At 46.3% G+C, this 21,116-nt stretch overlaps 1 protein-coding gene and 1 non-coding gene across 8 annotated transcripts in view; both read left to right on the plus strand.

Moving 5' to 3' along the window:
• The window catches only part of GLYR1 (glyoxylate reductase 1 homolog), a 33,907-nt gene that overhangs the window by 5,584 nt on the left and 7,207 nt on the right, over window positions 1–21,116 (plus strand). The window contains exons 3-13 of one of the 7 annotated variants that reach the window (XM_045047915.1): window positions 890–984; window positions 5,461–5,599; window positions 6,146–6,388; window positions 11,113–11,199; window positions 12,116–12,172; window positions 12,927–12,977; window positions 13,070–13,143; window positions 15,643–15,742; window positions 19,420–19,530; window positions 20,168–20,269; window positions 20,894–21,056. In XM_045047915.1, the coding sequence (XP_044903850.1) occupies window positions 5,513–5,599; window positions 6,146–6,388; window positions 11,113–11,199; window positions 12,116–12,172; window positions 12,927–12,977; window positions 13,070–13,143; window positions 15,643–15,742; window positions 19,420–19,530; window positions 20,168–20,269; window positions 20,894–21,056 (1,075 nt within the window). In that variant the 5' untranslated portion in view covers window positions 890–984; window positions 5,461–5,512. The remainder of the gene's footprint in view (window positions 1–889; window positions 985–5,460; window positions 5,600–6,145; window positions 6,389–11,112; window positions 11,200–12,115; window positions 12,173–12,926; window positions 12,978–13,069; window positions 13,144–15,642; window positions 15,743–19,419; window positions 19,531–20,167; window positions 20,270–20,893; window positions 21,057–21,116) is intronic. The other 6 variants (XM_003998897.6, XM_045047912.1, XM_045047913.1 and 3 more) reach the window with 6 other exon arrangements.
• Window positions 14,588–14,690, plus strand: LOC111558308. Its single transcript, XR_002739031.2, has one exon. It is a non-coding gene; the product is annotated as a U6 spliceosomal RNA (small nuclear RNA).

Here is a 21,116-nt window from a genome sequence, read left to right on the forward strand (position 1 = left end):
TCCAGAAGAAATTGGGCTCTATCTACCTCACCTTTAATGCTTGATGTCAGGGAGAGATCCATAGTCTCCTGGCACAACCTGGACTAGAGACTCTGTTGGTTACTGGGCCTGACTTTGGTGGATAGGGTCTGACCCCATGGTGCTGTTCCTAAATTCCTAAAGAGTAACAGGATTCAGTCAGTGATGTTCAGTTTCAAAACTGACATACTACATATGGGAAAAAATATTCATGGATGAGGTTGTTTGTTTTTTTTTTTTTTATTAGCAAGGATTTTTATTAAAGAGTAAGAAGGGTAGCCCCTTAAACCAAGATTTCAATCTTTTAGAAAACTAATTTCTCTCTCTCCCTACTTCCGTCAAAACATCTAACAAATTGTGTTGACATGCCATTAGAAAGAGAGGACCAGACCTTCCTGACCAGCCTCCCTGTAAGGGGAAGGACTTAGTAAGATGGTAGGTTCAGCTCTCTGAGCCTGGATGGCCACTATGGGAATTACCTGTGGTCGCTTTCTGTTTCACGGAAATACAGAAGGAGGAATCCCTTCAGCATTAACTTTGACAACTCCACCAGGTGACCGCTCCCAAAGATGAAGTCTCAGGCCTTCATGAGGCCCACCCTGGACAGATGGTTGCCCATCAAAATAGAAACCGAGCTCAGGGTTTAAAAATTTAATCAGCTGCCATGGATGGCAGAATGGAGGGAGCTCACTCAGTTTGTGGGTACTCAAAAATCCCCAGAAACAAACAGTTCAGGAGAATACTGCCAGCAAAAGTGGGTAGATCCCAAATGACCACCTGTGAGTTTCTGTGGCAGTTTTCGTATCTGAACCTACAACAGCCCTTTCAAGAAATGAATAGGATGTTTGTTCTGGTTCTCTCTTTTTAACAGACATAGATACTGAGAGGCAGGACATTTGTGGAGTTAAGTGATAAGATGTCCAGGATCCCAACCTGAGGTACTTTTTACATCAAGCCAGATATAAGGTATGAAGTGTGTGAGTATGAAAGTAAGTTTTGGAGAAAAACCCGTAGCTGGTCATTAAAAGCATAGCATATTGGAACTATCTGAGCATCCCTTTTTCTTTTTGCCTGGCACCTGATTGGCCCACTTTCCCTACATCCAACACTGTGTCATAGTTGGAGAACGGAGCCAAGAGGATAGTGAGTACTCTGCTCCGGGTATCACTTGGACTGAGCCGGCACTGTCCCTCTGCCAGGGTTGGACAGTCCCTATCCTAGAGAGCATTGAGTAGATTTTCCTCTCCCAGCACCAGCATCCATCCTGCAGGTGACTCCCTTTGTGGCTGAGACAGTCGACTCCAGGAGCAGGTGTCATGCACCAGAATTTAAGAGTCTGGCACAAAAGAAGCATCTGGCCATACTGGCATGGGCAGCGCAGCTTGAAAGCCTCATCTAGCATTTGGGAATGTTGTCAAGGTTTGAAAACAGAATCTTCTAAATCTGTCTTATCTGCAAGTCTTTGTTGATGTTTGTATGATAAGCGTTACTTGAAATTAACTGAGGAGCTCTAACTTTCTTTGTGGGGTTTTTTTGTTTATTTGCTTTCTTTGTGATTTTGGAGCAACTTAGGCTTGGACCTGTAACAGCTACCAGTCACCCTCAGCCTCTTTCATTGGTGTAAGGTGTTTGGGGGGAAAGCATAGAACTGGTTTTTCAGTACTACACACCCAACCAGATGGAGAAGCAGACCCACGTCTTCTGACCCCATCTTTGTTCTCACCTTGGACTGTGCTCACCATTGTACCTGTTCTCTCTCTCCACCCCTACTCCCACCCAAGTCATCGTGTCTTGCAAAGTCTGAGACACATAGGTGAGAGTTTTGGAGATTGGTCCTAGAGCAACATGTTTAATATGATATCTACATGATGTGATTTTAACTTAAGAGTAAAGCAGGTCAGAATTACAGAAGTTTTTGAAAACGTGAGGTGTTTAAATTCATTTTCAATGGAGCGTGTAATCTGAGGGTGGCTTGTAGTGGAAGGTTTATATTTGCAAATGAAAAGAATTTATAGGAGGCGTATCAGAATACCAGGGTAAGTTTGCTGCTCCTGGCCGTGGTACAGGTACAGTGACAGTTACACCTGCAACCAGGCAGTAGCTACCTACCTGAGCAAACCTACAAACAAGGAAATCGTGGGGGAAACCCCCTGAGTAAAGTAGCCAATATTTTATAGTAGTGACCTTTATTATTGATTTGTTTTTTTAAGGTAATACATGATTAGGGAGACTGGGTGGCTAAGTCTGTTATGCGTCTGACTTTTGGTTTCGGCTCAGGTCATGCTGTCACAGTTCCTGAGTTCAAGCCCCGTGTCGGGCTCTGTGCTGCTGGTGCAGAGCCTGCTTGGGATTCTGTCTCTCCATCTCTCTCTCTCTCAAAATAAATAAACTTAAAAAAAGATAATACATGTTTATGGTTCCCCCGCAAAATCGAGCTATAAACTGTGAAAGGGTTCCATTCATCTCCATCCCTCAGCCACCCAGTTATCAGCCTGTGAGCATCCAGTTATACTAGTTTCTTATGGCATGTCCCTCCAGAAGTACTGTGTGCAAAATCAAGAGGTTACAGATTACTTTTTCCTTATTTTTACGTAAGTGATAGCATACTACACACAGTGCTGTGCCCCTTGGTTTTTCCACTTAGCCGCATGTCTTAAGAGACTTTCTGTTTTGTTCTTAGTAATGACCTCACTGATGGCCGCTACAAACAACGTAATTAACTCCTTTGTATATAAAAAGCGAAGGCCTGTACTTGACACACCACTTGACTAAGCTTGATTTTTCTGACTTCCAGCCTATAAGCAAATCAGGCAGAAAAGGTCCTACTCCATCTAGGCATTGGGAGGATGATGGGAAAGAAATCACAAGTCATAGCTTATGTCACAGAAACAGAAGTCTCTTAAAAATAAACGGGCACCTGGGTGGCTCAGTCAGTTAAGCCTCCGACTCTTGATTTTGGCTCAGGTCATGATCTTGCGGTTCATGAGTTTGAGGCCCACATCAGGCTCGATGCTGAAAGCACAGAACCTGCTTGGGATTCTCTCTCCCCTCTCTCTGCCCTTCCCCTCCCTCTCTCAAAAATAAATAAACATGAAAAATAATAATAAATACGTACAGACAACAGCAACAACCACAAAGGGCCACCAAAGCCTGACAGCATTTAACCAAGAGGCCAGCGTTTCAGCCCCTCTGAATGTGCCAGGAAGGCATCATTTCCTCAGTGATTATTTCTTGAGCACCAGTTGCATGCCAAGCCCAGCTGATGGGCCTCAGTGTATTGGAGAATGGCACATTATTGAAGTTCCAGCTGAAAAGCATACTCTTTAAGGAGAGAGGGTTTTGCAATACAGCCTTTAGAGAAAAAACTCTATTCAGATGACTAAAGTGATTTCAATTTGGCTTGCTTTCAAGAGGTAATCCTCGTAGGGCTCGGGTGAGCTGCAGTTTTATTTACGGTTTCTCTGATGGGACACAACGCTTCAACAACAGACTAATTTCTTAACTAGATTAATATTTCTTGCATTTATTTTTTGAAGTCATGTTTATGCTCTCCATTCATTTAGCAAACCATTTTCACTTTCAAAAATGGTCGGGAAATTTTCATTTTAGTGTTCAAATGCCAGCCTTCAGGATGAATGGAATTTTCACCATGCCATTCTGGCAGAAATCAGTAATCCACTTAAAATGCTTCAATGAAAAAAATAGGCATAGGTTATTGGTGCTTCCTCCAGATGTCCTTACCTCTCCATTTCTGTGAATTGGAGGTTCATGCGGGGTAGAGGGAGGCAGGGATTAGGATGCCTGGAGCATACTGTCTTATCTCAAGGGGCTCCATAAAAACCACCCCATTGGTCTTACATCGGAACTTGTGTAGGTCTCAGCTTCTAACCTGAGGCTTGGAGAAGGAAGAGGCATGTCCAGAGCACAGAGGCTCTTTAAGCTTATCACTGACACTTGTGTCATCTCAGTATGACAGTTTAACCTGCTTTTCAGGGCTTGTCTGGCTTTGCATCTGCTCTATCCTTAGAAACCCTAAAAGGGGGGAGAAGCAGGAGGGTCTATTCGGTAGTTTATTTGCCAGGTAAAGTAAGGGCAAAATTTAATTCCATTTTTCCTCCCCATAGTTTAGACCAATTGGCTCTATCATGTCAACTTTCAGACTTTAAGTTGAGTTGGTCACTGGAAGGTATCTGCTTATCTCACCTGGTTGGAGCTCTATACAGCAAGACCGTGTCTGAGTCCTTGTTTATCGTTCCATTCTCTGTGGGTTTGGCCATAGATACCCTGCTTAGTCCTGATTTGCTGCCATATTTGCAGGCTGATGGCCCGACAGCTATTGTGTTTTACAGGTCTATTGTCACAGTTATTAACATGACCCTCAAAGCATAGGTGGCTGTTGGTGTGTTGGTCACACTATTTTTATGTACAGAGGTAGCCCTTTTACTGTTGCTAGTGAATATTCTCTAGCTTTCGGTAAAGGAGAGGCCCCTAAGTCAGAGTGATAGCTCAGTTTCTCCTTAACCCAACCTACTTTTTCAGAAGGTTATACCATGAAACCTATGAGCATTACACAGAAGAAACATTTAAGTTACTGTTACCTCGCCAAGCCCATAAAAATCATTTCCTTTGTGCTTGGAAGCTGAATGTCATCTAGGGAAACCACAGGAAAGCCAGCTGGGACAGATTTGTTCAGGTTAGTGTGGCAGGCTAGATATTCCAGAAGTGACGATAGATGGCTTTTTTACTTTCATGTGCTTTATGTTGATGGTGGGAATTAAAAATTAAATATCATAAGGGTATGTTCTGCCTTTAATCACGAGCAAAATCTGGCCTCTAAAGACCCCTTGTTACGAATGCTGCCCTCATTCCAAATCACATGTCACACATTTTGTGTGGTTTAGCAGCCATGGACACTGTCATTTATGAACAGGTACCTGTAAGAGCAGCAAATTCCAGATGCTGCATTTCTTTAGCCTTGGGAGCATCGCTGATTCTCAGCTGATTGGCAGGTTGTCGTTCTGGTGTGAGTGTCGACTGGGTGGTGATGTCGCTGTGGTTGATATTGCTTCCTGATGCTCTGTGATGAGAATGGAAGAACATCTCCGGGCCACCTCTGCCCTCCACCAGTGGCAGGCAGTGTGTGGTTCAGTGTGGTAGGCTGGTGAACAAGAGTGCACATAAATAACCTGCAGTTTTGTGTGGAGGATGTTCTGGTTTTGTTTGTGGTGGTGGTTGTGCTTGACTTGTTTCAGGAAACTTGCTTTTATAACACCCCAAGAGTTTGGGGTGGTCGATAACTTGTTTTAAAAAAAAAAAATGGCAGGCCTGTTTCAAAGTCCAGTTAAACCAAACCGATATCTGCATTCTGTTGAGATGAGGTATTTGATACTTTCTGGCATAGGCATTGTGAATCATATGCTTTCTGTGTGTGTTTTCTGCTAGTGCCTGGATCAAAGTGGAACAGCTAAAGCCATACCATGCACACAAGGAGGAAATGATAAAGATTAACAAGGGAAAACGGTTCCAGCAAGCTGTGGATGCCGTTGAAGAGTTCCTCCGGAGAGCCAAAGGGAAAGACCAGGTGAGAGACTGATTCTCGCTTTGTGCCAACATCAGACTGGTTGTTTTGGCATAGTAACTGACAGATTAACTGTTGCCCAAACCCAAAGCTCTATTCTTACGAAACGCCAGTGGAGAGAACACCACTTTGTTTCTAAGGTATCCTTGTTTTGCCAATCACCTTGAAACTCCATGCATGCGGCTGAGTTTTCTGAAATAGATTGCTGCTTTTAGGAAAGTCACTTGGACTCAGGAGAAGAATCTCAGCTTTTAAGTATTTTAAGCCATTTCTCTCTTCTTTTATATCCTAAAGATTAGGGCTCAGCTTCTAGGATATATCCACTGCCTGGGTGTAAATCCCACTTAGCTTTGGGACTATAGGCAAGTGATACGATTTTTTTATCTGCTTCTCCAAATATCAATGGGAGCAATAGCAGAATCTATTTCGTAGGATAGTTGTGCGGATAGCCCATGTAAAGTGCTTCTCATAAGGTGTGGCTGGTGTAAATGGCAGTGGTGATGGCAGTGGCTGCTTGGGTGGCTATCATGATTATTATTAAACTTTCAGACATCGTCCCACAATTCTGCTGATGACAAGAATCGGCGTAATTCCAGTGAGGAGAGAAGTAGGCCAAACTCAGGTGATGAGAAGCGGAAGCTTAGCCTGTCTGAAGGGAAGGTGAAGAAGAACATGGGAGAAGGAAAGAAGAGGGTGTCTTCAGGCTCTTCAGAGAGAGGCTCCAAGTCCCCTCTGAAAAGAGCCCAAGAGCAGAGTCCCCGGAAACGGGGTCGGCCCCCAAAGGATGAGAAGGTTTGTTTTATTTCTGCAGCTTCTGGGATTAGTGACTTCCTTCTGTCTGTGGCAGAGTTGAGCTCCACAGTGTGCCTCAGCTCACTGAGTGGACACAGAGACCCATGCTAAGTGCTGCCCTAAAGAGTCCTGCAGACCAGGGGAGGGACACAGCCTGGATGCACAGGCGTGAAATATGCGCAAAAGTCAGCGAAAGGTGTCGCATTCAACCAGGCGGTCAAGGCAGGAGAACAGTCCACCTCGGCCAGCCTGCAAGGGCTGGCACTGGACGGGGCTTAGGAAGAAAGAGGGGAAGTCATTCCAGAGAAAAAGGGCATAGCCCACATGGGGCTTGATGTTGGTGTGGATATTCTCATTATAGGTAGGGGACAGGGGAGAGAGCAGAGAGATAAAAGTGGGTTGTCCCTGGATTGTGGAGGGCCTTGAGGTCTACTAAAGCAGTAGTTACTGTCATGGAATTAGGGGGCCATGAACGTGTCTGAGCTGGGTATCAGTGTGGCAGCGTGCTCCAGGCTGTGTGTTAGCAGTGGTGGAGGCCAGAGAAGAAAGGCTAAAGCCGGTTGGAAAGTTAAACCCAGGTGTGCATTTATCGAGAGCTATCTTGATAGCAAATACTGAAAAGAACTGCCTGAGAGGCACTTAAGAGGAAGGGCTCATAAGATTTAGCAACTGGATACATAGGGTCGAGTGAGGAAAGGGAATGGGAAAGGATTTCAGGTGTTTGCCTGGGAAATGGTGATGCCCTTCTCAAGAGCAGAAGAGTCAGGAGTAGGGCTGGCTCTTGGAGCAAGAGGACTTGGTTCTGTTTTGAGCGTGATGAATCAGAGATGATGCTGAGACCGTCGAGGAACCCTGGAGTAATGTCAGGATGGAACACAGATGTGGAAGGTGAATATGTAGGTGTGTATTGGTGAGGCCTGGCGGGATCTGTCTTCAAGGAAAGTAAGGAGAGAAGGACAGAAGTCTGCTTTGCAGTGAGATTGTCCATAGGTCAGAGTTGCGAGGGGTCGGAGGAGCCTCATACTGAAGTGAAACAGAAATAATGTACCTTCCACCTTCCTGAAAAGATTTGGGTCAAGTCTTGAAAGCCAAGGGAAGAGAATTCGAGATGGAGGAGGTAGTCTGTCAAAACACAGGGGAGGATTGTTAGAGCACAGTCGAGGGGACAAGAGCCAGATGTCTGGCAGAAACAGTTGGGTGATAAGGCCATGATGAAACACCAGACATCATCAGATCAAGGCATGCAAATTCAGACACCAGCGAGACCAGACAGGTAATAGAAGGAAGCAAGGGGAGCTGACAGAGGGTCCACATCCCCGATCTGCCTCCGTGCTGAGAGCATGAGGTGTGGCAGCTGGCTCTCTGGGGAGGTCATGCCCCATCCATGGGGTTCCAGCCAACTTTTGCCAAATTGTCTGCTTTTTCTCAAGAGAAGCTGCAAATACAGATTTTTATGTGAAACATTCCAGTTTTACATGTTACAAACCAGTTTAAGATTTTAAAATACATTTAGGTCCAAAGGAACATCTCGGGGCTAGACTGAGCCTGTGGGCTGCTACTCGATGACCTCTGCATCACAGAGGGTGCTTCTTGCTGTCAAATAACCTGTGATTGAGAGTAGAGAGAGTGACTGGCGGTTGTGCCAGCCCTGGCTGACGGTGAGCACAGGGAACCACCAGCCAAAAGTGGAGAAGGTTTAGGAAACTAGCTGTGGTGCATGAAGAACTTTTTAGGGGGTGTGATCTAATTTGGTCCAATTAGATTGATTTCCTGGGGATCCAGAGGAATCTGAACTGTCGGGTTTTATACTGTTCTCCGAATTCCTGTTTTCTGCTTTCTAAAGCTATGGAGCCTGCCAATTCCTGTGCTAGCCCCGGACAGAAACAACTTCTCTTTGGATCAAGGGAAGTGTACAGGAGAGGTTAGGAGGAGGTCTCAGGCTGGCCTTGAGTCAGAGCTGTGACTCTAACTGGTGCCGCTGTGTGACCTTGGCCAGCTACCTTTGCTTTGCTTTCCTGGTCTGATCATGATACCCTTCCCCCCACTTTGTTATAAGAAGGAAATGAGCAAAAAAGAGCAGAGTACCTAGAGGAGCGTGTGCAGTGCACTCACATTTGGTCACCAGCTTTACCTTTGTCAGTGGCCCGTTGTACAGTGAGAGCATAGTGGTTTTAGCTGAACCAGAGGCCACCGCTGGCTTACTGCAGAGACTCTTCTCACAGGCTCCCAGGGAAGAGCAGTTTGCCCTTGAGTCTGAATTATTAATCAGGGGTAGTAACACTGCTGCTGGCTGTTCTCCGAGCCAGGTCCTCAGGCAAGGGCTCTGCCTACTATTTACCTTTAGCAGAGTCCTTTCTGCAGCTTCCTTGCTTGGCCCAGCCTCTAGTAAAGGATTTGTCAGCCTGGAGAGGAAGGAGCCATGGCTAGTGGTGCAGGGCAGACACAGCTGTTTTAGTTGGGACTGTTGGTCTTAATCAAGCACCTTCAGGGATGTAGAGAAAATGGGCTTGGAATTTTGGTACATCTTCTGATCTAATAGGTCTTATAGTTTAAAAAAGAGTGTGTGTTGCTACACAATTGTCATTTGGCTGTCAGACTTGTTTCTGAAACAGCAGTAGCCTAGGCTGATAACTGGGCAAAGCCCTGGATGTTGGCTGTTCTGAGCCGTAATCCCCTGCCCCATGAGGATTAGTGGAAAAGGCTGACCTTGACGGTGGAGGTGTCAGTTACGTGCACACAGGGGAAGGCTGGGTTCATGCCTAGACTCTGGCCTGAGAGGTGTGCTCTCTCCTCTCTCAGGGGCTCTTATTTCTGAGTCCTGAGCCGAGAAGTAAAACTGCAGCTCTAGGCACACACGAGCCCGACAGAACCGTCAGTCCTGTGGCTCCTAAAATCCCTGAGTAGTGCAGAGAGTGATGATTTGGGAGTCGGGGCCTCTGGTTGGTGCCAGGTAGAGAGTCAGTGCGCTCCACCTCACCGTCCTTCTGGGGCCTGAGGCAGGTCACTGGAGCTGTGTTGCCCCTACCCACAGGGGACAGACGTGGAACGTGTCCATCACGGCGGCACTTTCTTTGGACAGTATTGCACTAGGCCTCTTTTTTCCCCAGAGCTCTTCATTCAGCAGATGTTGTGCAGCTCCACCACAGGCCAGGTGTCTAGAGATAAAGCAGCATGATGGTTAGACAAGGCCTCTCTCTTGTTCACTTCTTCCACAGTGAACATCTTCTCTCTGCCAGACATGGCTCCCAGCGAGGGGTACAAGGTAAACAAAATTGGAAAAGGTCTTGCTTTCATAGAATTTACTCATAATCACATCAGCATCATGTTCTAATGGGGGAAGACAGAGAGGTCAGGGAAAGCATCCCGATAAGGTGACACTTCAGCAGAAATCTAAAGTGAGCATGTGAGCCAAGCACATAACTGCTGGAAGGGCATTCCCAGTAGTGCAAAGGTACCGGGGCAGGCATATGCTTGGTGTGTTTCGAGAATGGGTAGCAGGCCAAGGAGGTGCCAGTGAGTTGGAAAGTGGTGAGGGGGTAGAAAATGATAGGACACGAGGTCAGGGATCAGTGTGGAGTGGGGTTGTAAAACTTGTAGCGCCCCATGGTAATAAAGCTTTTAGCCTGACTGTGTGAGACCAGATGTCAGTTTTCGGCAGAGGAGTGACATGCTTCATTCTGGCTGCTGTGTACAGTCCACACTGCAGGGTTTCAGACCAGCAGCAGAGAGATCCGTTTTGCTGCTGTCCAAGTGACAGGTGATGGCGGCCTGAGCGTGGGTGTAAGCAGTGGGGCAGTAAGGAGGGGTTGCAGATCCCCAATTGTAAAGCCATAGTCGTTGCCAAGAGATAAGAGGAAAGAGGAGGCAGGATCAAGAAGGAGTACAAAGATCTCAGCCTGATAGAACGGAGCTGCTTTTCTAAGATTGCGAAGACATTGTAAGGAGCTGCTTGGGCAGGAGATCCAGAGTTCAGCAGGCCAAGAATCCCATTAGATACCAAGTAGAAATGTCAGGGGGCCACTATGGCCGGAAGATCACACATGTGGAAAGTGAGTGTGAGGTAAACTCAGTGGTGGAAAGGATGAGAGCACAGCAGGTGTGAAGCTGAAGCAGCACCTCTGCCCAGGATGAGTGTGGGCCCGACTGTTGGTTGAGGGGGCGCACCCCGTTCCACTGGGTCCTGCCTTTGCATCAGCCTGGGGAAGGAGTGGAACTCTTGGCCCCCAGTTGCCCTGGGTTTGAAGTCTGGCTTTGTCATTTAGTAGCTAAAACGTTGGGCACATTTCCTCATCAGCACCATGTGGTTTTCTCAGTCTTTTCGAGATGCAGTGGATTCCTTCTAAAGCTGGTACTGTTTACTGAATGTTCGTTACTGGCCGTAAGGAAATCTTCCCTGTGACTTGCTGATAACACTGCACACCATAGTTGAGTTTTCCAGTGATATCTATCCTCGTGAAACTTGGGCACAAGAAGATATTTTCTTATCTCAACAGAGAAGAAAGGCTCACTCCCTGTCGATGGGAACTTGCCTGGTTCCCTGCAATGGACAGTCAGAACCGTGCCTGGGGACTGACGCTGAGACCATGGAGCTGGGTAGGGGTTTAGTTTAAGGTGGCATGTGACTAAAGGAAGCAGAGCAGTGAAGAAGTGCTTCCCAATTTGGGGCAGGAAGACATCTACTGAGGTTGCCACGGTGTCTTGACCATCTGCCTTTCCCTCTGTAGGATCTCACCATCCCTGAGTCTAGTACCGTGAAGGGGGTGATGGCTGGACCGATGGCCGCGTTTAAATGGCAGCCAACTGTGAGCGAGGTAACACCCCCCCCCCAACCCCCCCGCCCACAGGCCAAGATAAGCCTGGCCTCCAAGTTAGTTTCCTGACCTGTGTGAGGCACTTGTCCTTTCCCCCTTTTTTTAAATGGCCAGACAGTTCCGAGGTGTATGATGGGGAAATTGCAAGTCTCCACCCTCGGGGGTGCTCACTGTCAGGTTTGATGCAACTTCTTCCAGACCCTTTAGTATACCCCCCCAACTCAGCCATCATTTATAGAATTACAGACCCACATGGTGTTTTTATTGTTGGAAATAGGGTTGGTTTTAACAAATGTGAGATTGGCCCACAAATTTTTTTCACTTGATGCTTTATAGACAATCTTTCACTGCAACTCTGCTATTCAGTAGCTGCACATTGTTTCATCCTTAGAAAGGATGCCCTCATCTCCTGTTGAGCCTAATTGTGAAAAAGCCCTTGAAAGGCCTGCACTCATTGCCACTGTGTTTCTGTTTATATTGATCCTCCGTGAGACGAGACACTCGAGGGGCTGGCACCAGACACAAGTAGGCTGAAACCCTAAAATTGGAAGAGTCCTGAGAATTGATTTGGCCCTGTCTGCTGGGTTATCCAAAGGGACTGGTGAATGCTGTTTTAAAAATAGCATTGTGCCTCTCAAATATTTTCCTACAGTGTTACTGGAATAATTTGTATACCATCCTGACAGAATTGTCTCTCCTTTTCCACTTGTAGTCAGTTTCCCTCTAGCTGAAACAGGGGTCCTTTGTAAAAAGGCTTTAACCAACAGTGGGAAGGTGCTTCCAGGCCATCGTATAGTCGAGACCAGTTCCCGAAGGGGTTTCAGCCAGAGAAGAGTCAAGTTACCAGGCAGTTAACCATGCAAGGTGATCTCTGGTGGGAAATAACTTGTTTTATTTCATCATTTTCTGGTTTTAGCCTGTGAAAGATGCAGACCCTCATTTCCATCATTTCCTGCTCAGCCAAACTGAGAAGGTGAGTTGACCTTTGACATTCTTGATCCTTGGTCAGGGGCTGGCCTGAGGGGACAATGTGGCTCCACGGCTCCCTACTAATCTGAAAAGTCAGGCTCTGCCTGTACCACTGCCCAGAGCAACGAGTTAAAAAGTCACATAGAGACTCACTCATGAATTAGGTGTTATTAAAATTAAAAGTAAACCAAAAAATAAAAAAAAGCATTTAAGATTCAGCAGCTGTGTGGTTGAGACATTTGTGGTTACCTTCAGAGTCTAGGACAGAAGCCAGACCTCATGAGCTGTCAGCACCCGTCAGGTAGCCCACACTGTTGGGTGGGCACATTCTCAGGTTTAACTGGGGAGACCATCTCTCTGGGCCATTGGGTTGTGGAGGGAAAGCTTCCCAGAGTATCTGCGAGGCCATGAGTTAGGCTGAGTCTTGATGGGACCTGATAGGCTATGGCTTTGGAGTTGGACAGATGTGGGTTCCAAGCCTAGTTACACTGGCTAGCTTTGTAATTCTGGGCACATGACTTAATACATCTGATCCTTAATGTCATCAGCAGCAAAAGCACCTTGCAGAGTTGTGTAGATAATTGAATGAGGTAATGTGTTTTCACTTTCTAATGTGTTACTTGGAAATCAATAAAGTCGAACAGCAAATAAGTTTTCAGTGTTAATGCCACATTTTAGGCCAAGCTTCTTAAGCAATTTATAACGAAGACCAGTTAAGCATTCGGTTTAATAAATGGTTTTTTTCCCTCATTTATTAGCCAGCTGTCTGTTACCAAGCAATCACAAAGAAGTTGAAAATATGTGAAGAGGTACGTAGGTTCCATATTACCCTATTTTTTTCTTCCACTGGGGCCCTTGCCGTGGGCAGACTGACCTGATGATTTGTGCTTCCTTTCCCTAGGAAACCGGGTCCACCTCCATCCAGGCAGCAGACAGCACAGCCGTGAATGGCAGCATCACACCCACAGACAAAAAGTAAGACCTTTGATGAAAATGCTTCTTATGATTCTAGTTCTGTTAGGGAGTTGGGGATGACTCTTTAAGGGGGCTCTTTAAGGGTTGTATCCCAGCCATTGCTGGGACTGAGTGGAAAGAGGGGGAAGGTCATAACTTTTAATGACACTGTTTTTTTGCCTGAGGGTAATTTTACCTGCTGTAGATCCTGGTCCTATAAATATACAATGGGGTTGGCTTCATAGCTCACTGGTGGCTCTTCGAGTAGGAAGAACACTCAGTTTGGTGGTTCTCAGACTTTCTTGTGCCTCAGAATCACCTGGAAGGCTGCGTGTAAAGCGCCAGTTGCTAGGGCCCCTCGCCCCTGGGTTTCTCAGTCACTATGTCTGGAGTAGAGCCCAAGAATTTGTGTCTTGGACGCCTTCCTGGGTAGGCTGCTGCTGCCAGTCAAGAGGCCACACTTTGAGAACCACTGGCTCAGCAGAACAGTGATGAAAACCCAGAAATTGGCTGTGGTGGAGGCAAGTGGGGGGTGAGAGGTGAAGATGTTTGGAGTAAAGCCCATCGTCCTGCCTTTCCCAGCTCTCCCTGCCGTCGCCACCTGGTCCTTCTCGTGCACCTGTCAGCACCTCTCTCCCTTGCCTGGGCAGGTACGAGAGCCTTGACTGTGGTCCCCAAAGCTTAGCTCGTGCCCACACACACCCCTGCCCTTACTCTGACGGTGTTTGTGGTCATGGTGATGAAAGTGCTAAGACGGACCACTCCCTTGAGCAAGATGGCCCGGTCTGAAGCTGCCGTCTCTATCTCCCATGCAGTTCTTTCTCAGACAAAAACAGTACATCTTTTACTTCATTTATGAGTTTTCATGCTGACAACATGCTTGATCCTACTGTTTATTTTGGGTGAACGTCCCTGGGTGGGTGGAGTGGAGAAGACACAGGCACGTTACGTGCTAATGAAAGGGGAGGTGGGTATCACCCACTGATTTCAGGAGGACTGTGTTGATTTTTTTACGAAAAGACAAGGACAGGGCTGAGGACAGAGTCCAGTGCTTCCACCTAACGCCTTCGTTGCCCTGTTAGCCAGACCCTTTTTTGACACGAAGATAAGCCAGCTACAAGGTGAAGCAGCTATGTGGTCTGCTGGGTGTCCTCAAATACCAAGAAAAGGAAAGAGAATTAGTCTGCCATGGTTTAGAATCCTAGGGGAAACTGGCACTACTCAGACAACTGTGAATGACAAAAGATCTCCTGGTTTTGAGCTTTGGCTGAAGCTTAGTGGGCGAGGGTGCCATTCGGTGAGGAAGGTGGTAGATTCTGTTTTCATCATTGGATTCAGGCTGGGGGAGCATGTGAGAATCTGTATCCCAGCAAGGATGAGGGGACCCTTTCAGTACAAGAGCCAGTTTGCAGAGGTGGCTGTGGATGTGACCCCAGGAGACCGAGAATACTAAAAGGCTAATAGGGTTCTCACTGCAGCAGCACAGGGACTAGCATTGGAACGATACAGAGAAGGTTAGCACGGCCCTTGCACAAGGATGACAGGCAAATCCGTGAAAATTTTATTTTAAAAAAAATAAAATTAAAAAAAATAAATAAAAGGGTAACTCAGGTCAAGTGAGGTGGAGAAGCTGTGGAGAGAAACCCAAGCCAAAAACCAGCACACCAAGGAATAATAAATGAAGAAAGTGGCATTGGTTAGCCATATCACATACAAGGAGTGAAGTACAAGAACCAGAAAGAGACCTTGGGGCAAGATAAAATCACCTGTAAAAGCAGTAGAAACGGCAGTAGTAGCCAACAGCCCCCGAGTTCTCGGGGTTGCACAAAGGAGCAGGCTACCGGGCGTGAAAGTGAACAGGCATGCTGTCCACCTGAACTTTAGTCCCCAAAGATGAGAATGGGCCTACAGTTAGAAGGGTGTGGTGGAGAACTGTGGACGGGCCAGTGGAAAGCCGTGACGGGGTCAGGAGAAGGCAGGCATAGGAAGAATTTGTGCTCTGGAAAAGATTGGCTCCAAAGGAAGCTTTGAAGAGGGTCAAGACCCGTCTCTGCTGGTAGCGGGAAGAACACAAGTGTAGTGTCGGAAGTAGAGCTGGACAGGGAGATGAAGACTGATCCTGATTCCTACAGCTGAAGAAGTTTGCTGATGTGCTTTAAAGTGGCATCTGAAAGCCAGGCATTTGGAGGGGTCGATCGGGAAGCTGTTGCAAGAGCCGAAGACAGAAGCCTGCTTTCTTGCTCTAATGGAATTCAAAGCTCAGACCGTCTATCACAGCAGTAAGGAAACAATTTGGGAGACTTGCCCTAAACCATATGAGAGGCACACCTCTTTCTGTGGCAGGCAAAGGTCTAGAAAAGCCCATTTCAATTGAGGGACACTTAAACAATGGCAGGGTAAGAAAAGGCACAACATACACACACTGCTTCCTGCTCTGCTGTGGTGCTGCCAGCCGCTGAGTGGTTTCTGGTGACCACGGTCCCACTCCACCCTGAACCGATCAGTGTCTCTCTTTTTCAGGATAGGATTTTTGGGCCTTGGCCTCATGGGAAGTGGCATCGTCTCCAACTTGCTAAAAATGGGTCACACGGTAACCGTCTGGAACCGGACTGCAGAGAAAGTAAGCATTCATGGCGGTGCTTGTCAGACGGGGTGGGACAAACCCTTGACCCTTGGAGTTGGAGTAACTAGTAACTGAGGATAGGAATCTTCCTATTGTCTCCGCTCAGCATTTTGCATGTGTAGAGTAGCCAAGTATAGAGCCAAGCTCTATAGTTCAGGCAAGTAAAGATGGAGGTACAGAAGCTTAGGATGTTATTTACAAAAGGATGTAAGCTTAGGATGCTGTTTATAAAAAGTAAACACTTAAAAACATACAGGCCTGTAAAAAGAAGTGAAATTCTCCCTTCCTTGCCATTAGCTGAGGTAGCTCACATCAGGTGTTTGTATCCTTTTGTTCATGCACGTGCAAATACATGTGAGTGTGTTAGTAATTCATTGATACCGAGTGTGTGGAGATAGATTTATTTCTTCCTTTTGCATGGCTGCACTGTATTGTGTCATTGGGATTGTATTAACAGCACCTGGCAGTAGAGCATTCTGCAGTGATGGAGATGTCCAAGATTTGTCCAGTGTGACACCCACTATTCACATGTGGCTCTTCAGCACTTGAATCAATGGCTAGTACGACTTAAGAATTGAAATTTTAATTTTACATCACTTAAATGTAATAGTCCCCCGTGGCTAACAGCAACCAAAGTAGGCAGGACAGGTTTAGAAGTTCTTAACCTAGGGTGGTGGTCCACCACTTCAAGGGTCTGTGCATGCCCTGAAATGGAACTCCAGGTCTGAATGTGCACCTCTGCACTGGAGAGAAGCCATGGCTTCTCCCATCAAGTTCTTATCCAAGAACAGTAGTCTGAGTACAAGAAACTAAAGCCCTGTACTCACCAGGAACACAGGAAGAGACTGAGGAAGGACCAGCCCGTTGGGAGCCTGTGTGGCTGAACATGTGTTTACAAAGTGACTGGATGAGCACCCCATGTGCAGCTAGGTGCAGCTGTGGTAGGAGGGTGGTTGCTGAAGGAGGTGGCAGGCCTAATGGATTAGAATTAACAGAAATGTTCTTGGCAAGGTAAAAAAAAAAAAAAAATCACTCTAATGAAACAAATGCCTTTTCAAGGATAAAAGGAACTGGTTGGAGAGTCAAAGGGTCTGTGGGGGAAAGGGCACTGAAGGCCCTGAAAGCCTTACTGAAGGATTTGGGCTTCAGCTGCTGGGCATTGGGTAGGGGCTGTGGGGACCCAAGTCAGGAGGGTGATCAGGTCCCATCGGCAGTATTTGTTGTGATTCGAGGCAAGGGTAACCAGGAAATGTAGATGCACAGTTGCAGAAGTTGGGAGAGTCAGGGTTTTCCTTATAAGTGCCTTCCCCTTTGATAGAAGTGCCTCTTGTCATCCTGTATCTTGATTGGAAAACCTAAATGTTATGTAAACATGGCCATTCTTTCCAGATTAATTTATGGGAAAGCAGTAGAGCATAGCAGTTAGGAATCTGGTGTGGAATCAGACAGACCTAAATCCAAGTTACAGCCATCCTGCTCACCGTTTTTAGCAACGCTGTTTATCTCCCTAAGTCTCAGACTTCTCATCTGTGCAAAAGATTAAATGAGATGATGTAAAGTACTCAGCACCATGCTTGGCACAAGTTAAGTAGTAAATGTCGTCTTTAAAAACTTGTCTAATTCTTTGGGGTGACTGAGTCGGTTAAGCGTCTGGCTCTCTTGGCTCAGGTCATGATCTCATGGTTTGTGAGTTTGAGCCCCACACTGGGCTCTGCACTGATAGCGCAGAGCTTACTTGGGATTCTCTCTCTCCTTCTCTCCCTTCCCCTCCCCAGCTCACATGGGCAGTCTCTGTCTCTCAAATAAATAAACAAACATTTTTAGAAAGCCATCTAATTTTTGACCATCCCTGTAGAATTGTTTTAAACTATCTTGGCAAAAAAAAAAAAAATTACTCTCTGGTTCTTCTGGAATAGCTAATGGAAAACGTATTTTCAGAAAAGAAAGTAATGAGATCTCTCTCAAGCAAAGTTTAAAACATAAAGCGATATACTAAAAGGCTGAGTTGTTGTGTACCGTGATAAAGAAGCACACCCATCAGGTAGGCTGGACAGCTGGGGCTGCAACTGATAGAGGTGGCTCTGTAGGAATCAGTGAGATAGGAGAAAGGTCAGTCAGTAAGTTCTGTTCAGGACAACTGATTGCAAGCTTGGGGAAATGCTACTCTCACCTCCTACCACGTACTAAAATAAATTGAAAATAGACTAAAGTGTACATCAACCAAACGTGCTTATAGCAAATATGATAACTCAACACACACAATAGCTTACAAAAGAAACAATAAACGAAGATATTAAATTTAAAAGGTTCAGTAATTGGAGCACCTGCCTGGCTCAGTTGGTGGAGCCTGTGACTCTTGATCTCATCTTCATGAGTTCAAGCCCCACATTAGGCATGGAGCCTACTTAAAAATTTTTTTATGAAATTAAAAAATATGTAAAAGGTTCAATAATCAAGAATAATCAACATACATATCAAACAAAAAGTTACTGGGTTTGGCTGGTTAAATCATCAAGTAGGGCAGAGCTTTTATGGATTTACGGATGCTTGTTTGTTGTTTTTAAATGATGTACTCAGTGCTGGTAATTTGATACCTTGCCAGTGATCATTATAAATTAACATGGCTCCACTGGAAAGCCATTTGTCTACATTTATTAAGAACTTGAACACCATTTGGAACCTGTTTGTTCTACTTTCGGGGACCTAGATTCAAAACATAAAGGAAAAGAATTGTACATAAAGATATTAGTTGGAGTCATTTTTTTTTTTTTAAGTTTGTTTATTTTGAAAGAGAACGAGCAGGGGAGAGAGGGAAAGAGAATCCCAGGCAGACTCCATACTTCCCACTGAACCCAATCCGGGGCTCAGTCTCACGATGGTGAAATCATGACCTGAGCTGAAATCAAAAATCAGATGCTGATCAATTGAGCCACACAGGCGCCCCTGAAGTCATTTATAATTAAAAACAGGTTTGATATTGAACTTCGGGAGAGCCATTAGGTAAATTCAGGTGTGTCTCAAGGGGATATTCTGCAGCCATCCATTATAAACAATAATTAAGAAAGACTGTAATGTGGATAAATGTAAATCACACATGATATTAAAAGTTGGTTACAAAATAGGTTCACGTTATTCTAATTACTTCTTTAAATGATTTTGGAAAAGGAAAAAACTGAAATATTGATAATGTTTTGTTATGAGGTGGGTAATTTTAATTCTCAAGGAAGAAATGTTAAAGCTTTTAGACACCCAGGAACATCTCGGTAAGGAATGGCAGCCTCCCAGCCCCAGACCTGCTTCCCCAGCACAGTGTGGGTAGCCCAGGACACTGGGCAGGTTTTGCCACAGCCAAGACAGCCACAGAGGGTTGCGGACAGGTGCTATTTACATCCTGTTCTTCAAACAGGAAACCTTTAGCAGACACTTGTTTTGTGCCTACTATGAAGTAGAACTTCGTTCTAGGCACCAGTTATGCAAAAATATGAGACGGTCCTTAAGGGGCCCAATCTACTTCCTTCAAAAAGCTGGACCACCACTCTGGTGTCCCCAGCTCCTAGCCTCAGCCTCCTGCCTTGAGAGGCCAGCCAGGAGGACTGGGCAGGGTGTCTCTGGCCTGGTTGTTGTATTGGTTGTGCACTGCCTGTAGCTCACATTAGGATCTGTGACTTTTGCAGTGTGATTTGTTCATCCAGGAGGGGGCCCGCCTAGGAAGAACCCCCGCTGAAGTCGTTTCAACTTGTGACATCACCTTCGCCTGCGTGTCAGATCCCAAGGCAGCCAAGGACGTAAGGATCCCCTCTTCTCCCATCATGTGTGGCCAGGAAAACTGTCTGGCCTCCCTCTCCCCCACCCCATCTCCCCTGCCCATGAGTGAGTGTCTACAGCATGTGGGGGAGTTGAATTTCCCATCTGGGGCCATCCCCCATTGTGAAAAATATTTTTGTAAATTGAATCAGACTTCCTTTGATTCAGAACAAAGAATAAAAACGAGGGTCCCTGAGATCTGTGCTGATGAGCCCTGTGTATTCGTATTGCGTCCATGTTCCCAGATCCTCTGTTTAGCTGTGGCTCTATTTGTATGTTTTCACATTTCAAGTACAGTAGTCATCTTGTTAAACTAGTGACTAGTTTAATCCGGGTAAATCCAATGAAACCCAAGAAAATACTGAGGTTATCATTTAAATGGGAGGTTTTTAATAAAAAGGAGCACATAAACCCTTTTACAAGATTGTTAGGAACGTACTAGAGGTATTTTTCATTCCTACGCTTATTTCACTTGCTTTCCCCCTTTTCAGCCTTAATATTCAGTTCTTAATCAGTAAGTGAGCCAAAAAAGCAACAGAATTCTAACCTGAGGTCTAAGGGGCTCCTGGGCATCTGGCCAAGAGCCTGGGCTATTGCTTCTCCCTTGTGTCTCCACAGCTGGTGCTGGGCCCCAGTGGTGTACTGCAAGGGATCCGCCCTGGGAAGTGCTATGTGGACATGTCAACAGTGGATGCTGACACAGTCACTGAGCTGGCCCAGGTAGCAGCCTCGTTTGTGGTGCCTTCCAACATCCTTGTGGTTGGAGCCCAAGACTCTAACTGATCATTCCTGAGTGGGCAACTTGGTTACTCTAAAGACAAAAGCAGGGAGAGAAAGAAAGGCCTGTAGCCTTGGGACTAGGTTGTCTTCGCTCTTTACTTTCAAAGCCACGGCTAGTCTGAATAGCCATGAGAGGAGAGGTGTTGCCCAGCTGGGATGGGCATTAGGTCCCAGAGCTGTGAGCCCCACAGTGAGAAGCATTCCAGGCAGCTGGCAGGGCCTTTTTGGTTTAAGCAGCTATCCACATTTGATCCTAGCAGTATTCTTTCCACTAAGCTGCTGGGCCAAGTGGTGACTTCTGGCCCCTCTGTGCCCTGAGGGTGGCTGAAGTCAGAGAAGGGAAGTGTCTGGAGGAGGTATGGTCAGCCAAGCCATGAGCATGGTCATGTTTGGTCTTTGTAAGAAATTGCAAGTAAATGGGAGCAGGTGGGGAGACCTCAGCTTAGCTGCATGCAACATATGATTCAGGCATCTGTCTAGGGCCTCGGTGTGGAGGGCCAGGTGTTCCCACTTGAAACCCCAGTGAGGCGCAAGGCCTTCAGAAGCTATGACTTTCCTTTCCAGGTGATTGTGTCCAGGGGGGGCCGCTTTCTGGAAGCCCCGGTCTCAGGGAATCAGCAGCTGTCTAATGACGGGATGTTGGTGATCTTAGCAGCAGGAGACAGGGGCTTGTATGAGGACTGCAGCAGCTGCTTCCAGGCAATGGGGAAGACCTCCTTCTTTCTAGGTAACATGCCTGCCCACCCGTCGGGCCACTGCAGGCCCGGAGGCTGGGTGGGCCACATCC

The sequence above is a fragment of the Felis catus genome, chromosome E3 (genome assembly GCF_018350175.1).
Source record: "Felis catus isolate Fca126 chromosome E3, F.catus_Fca126_mat1.0, whole genome shotgun sequence".
Classification (NCBI taxonomy): Eukaryota; Metazoa; Chordata; class Mammalia; order Carnivora; family Felidae; genus Felis; species Felis catus.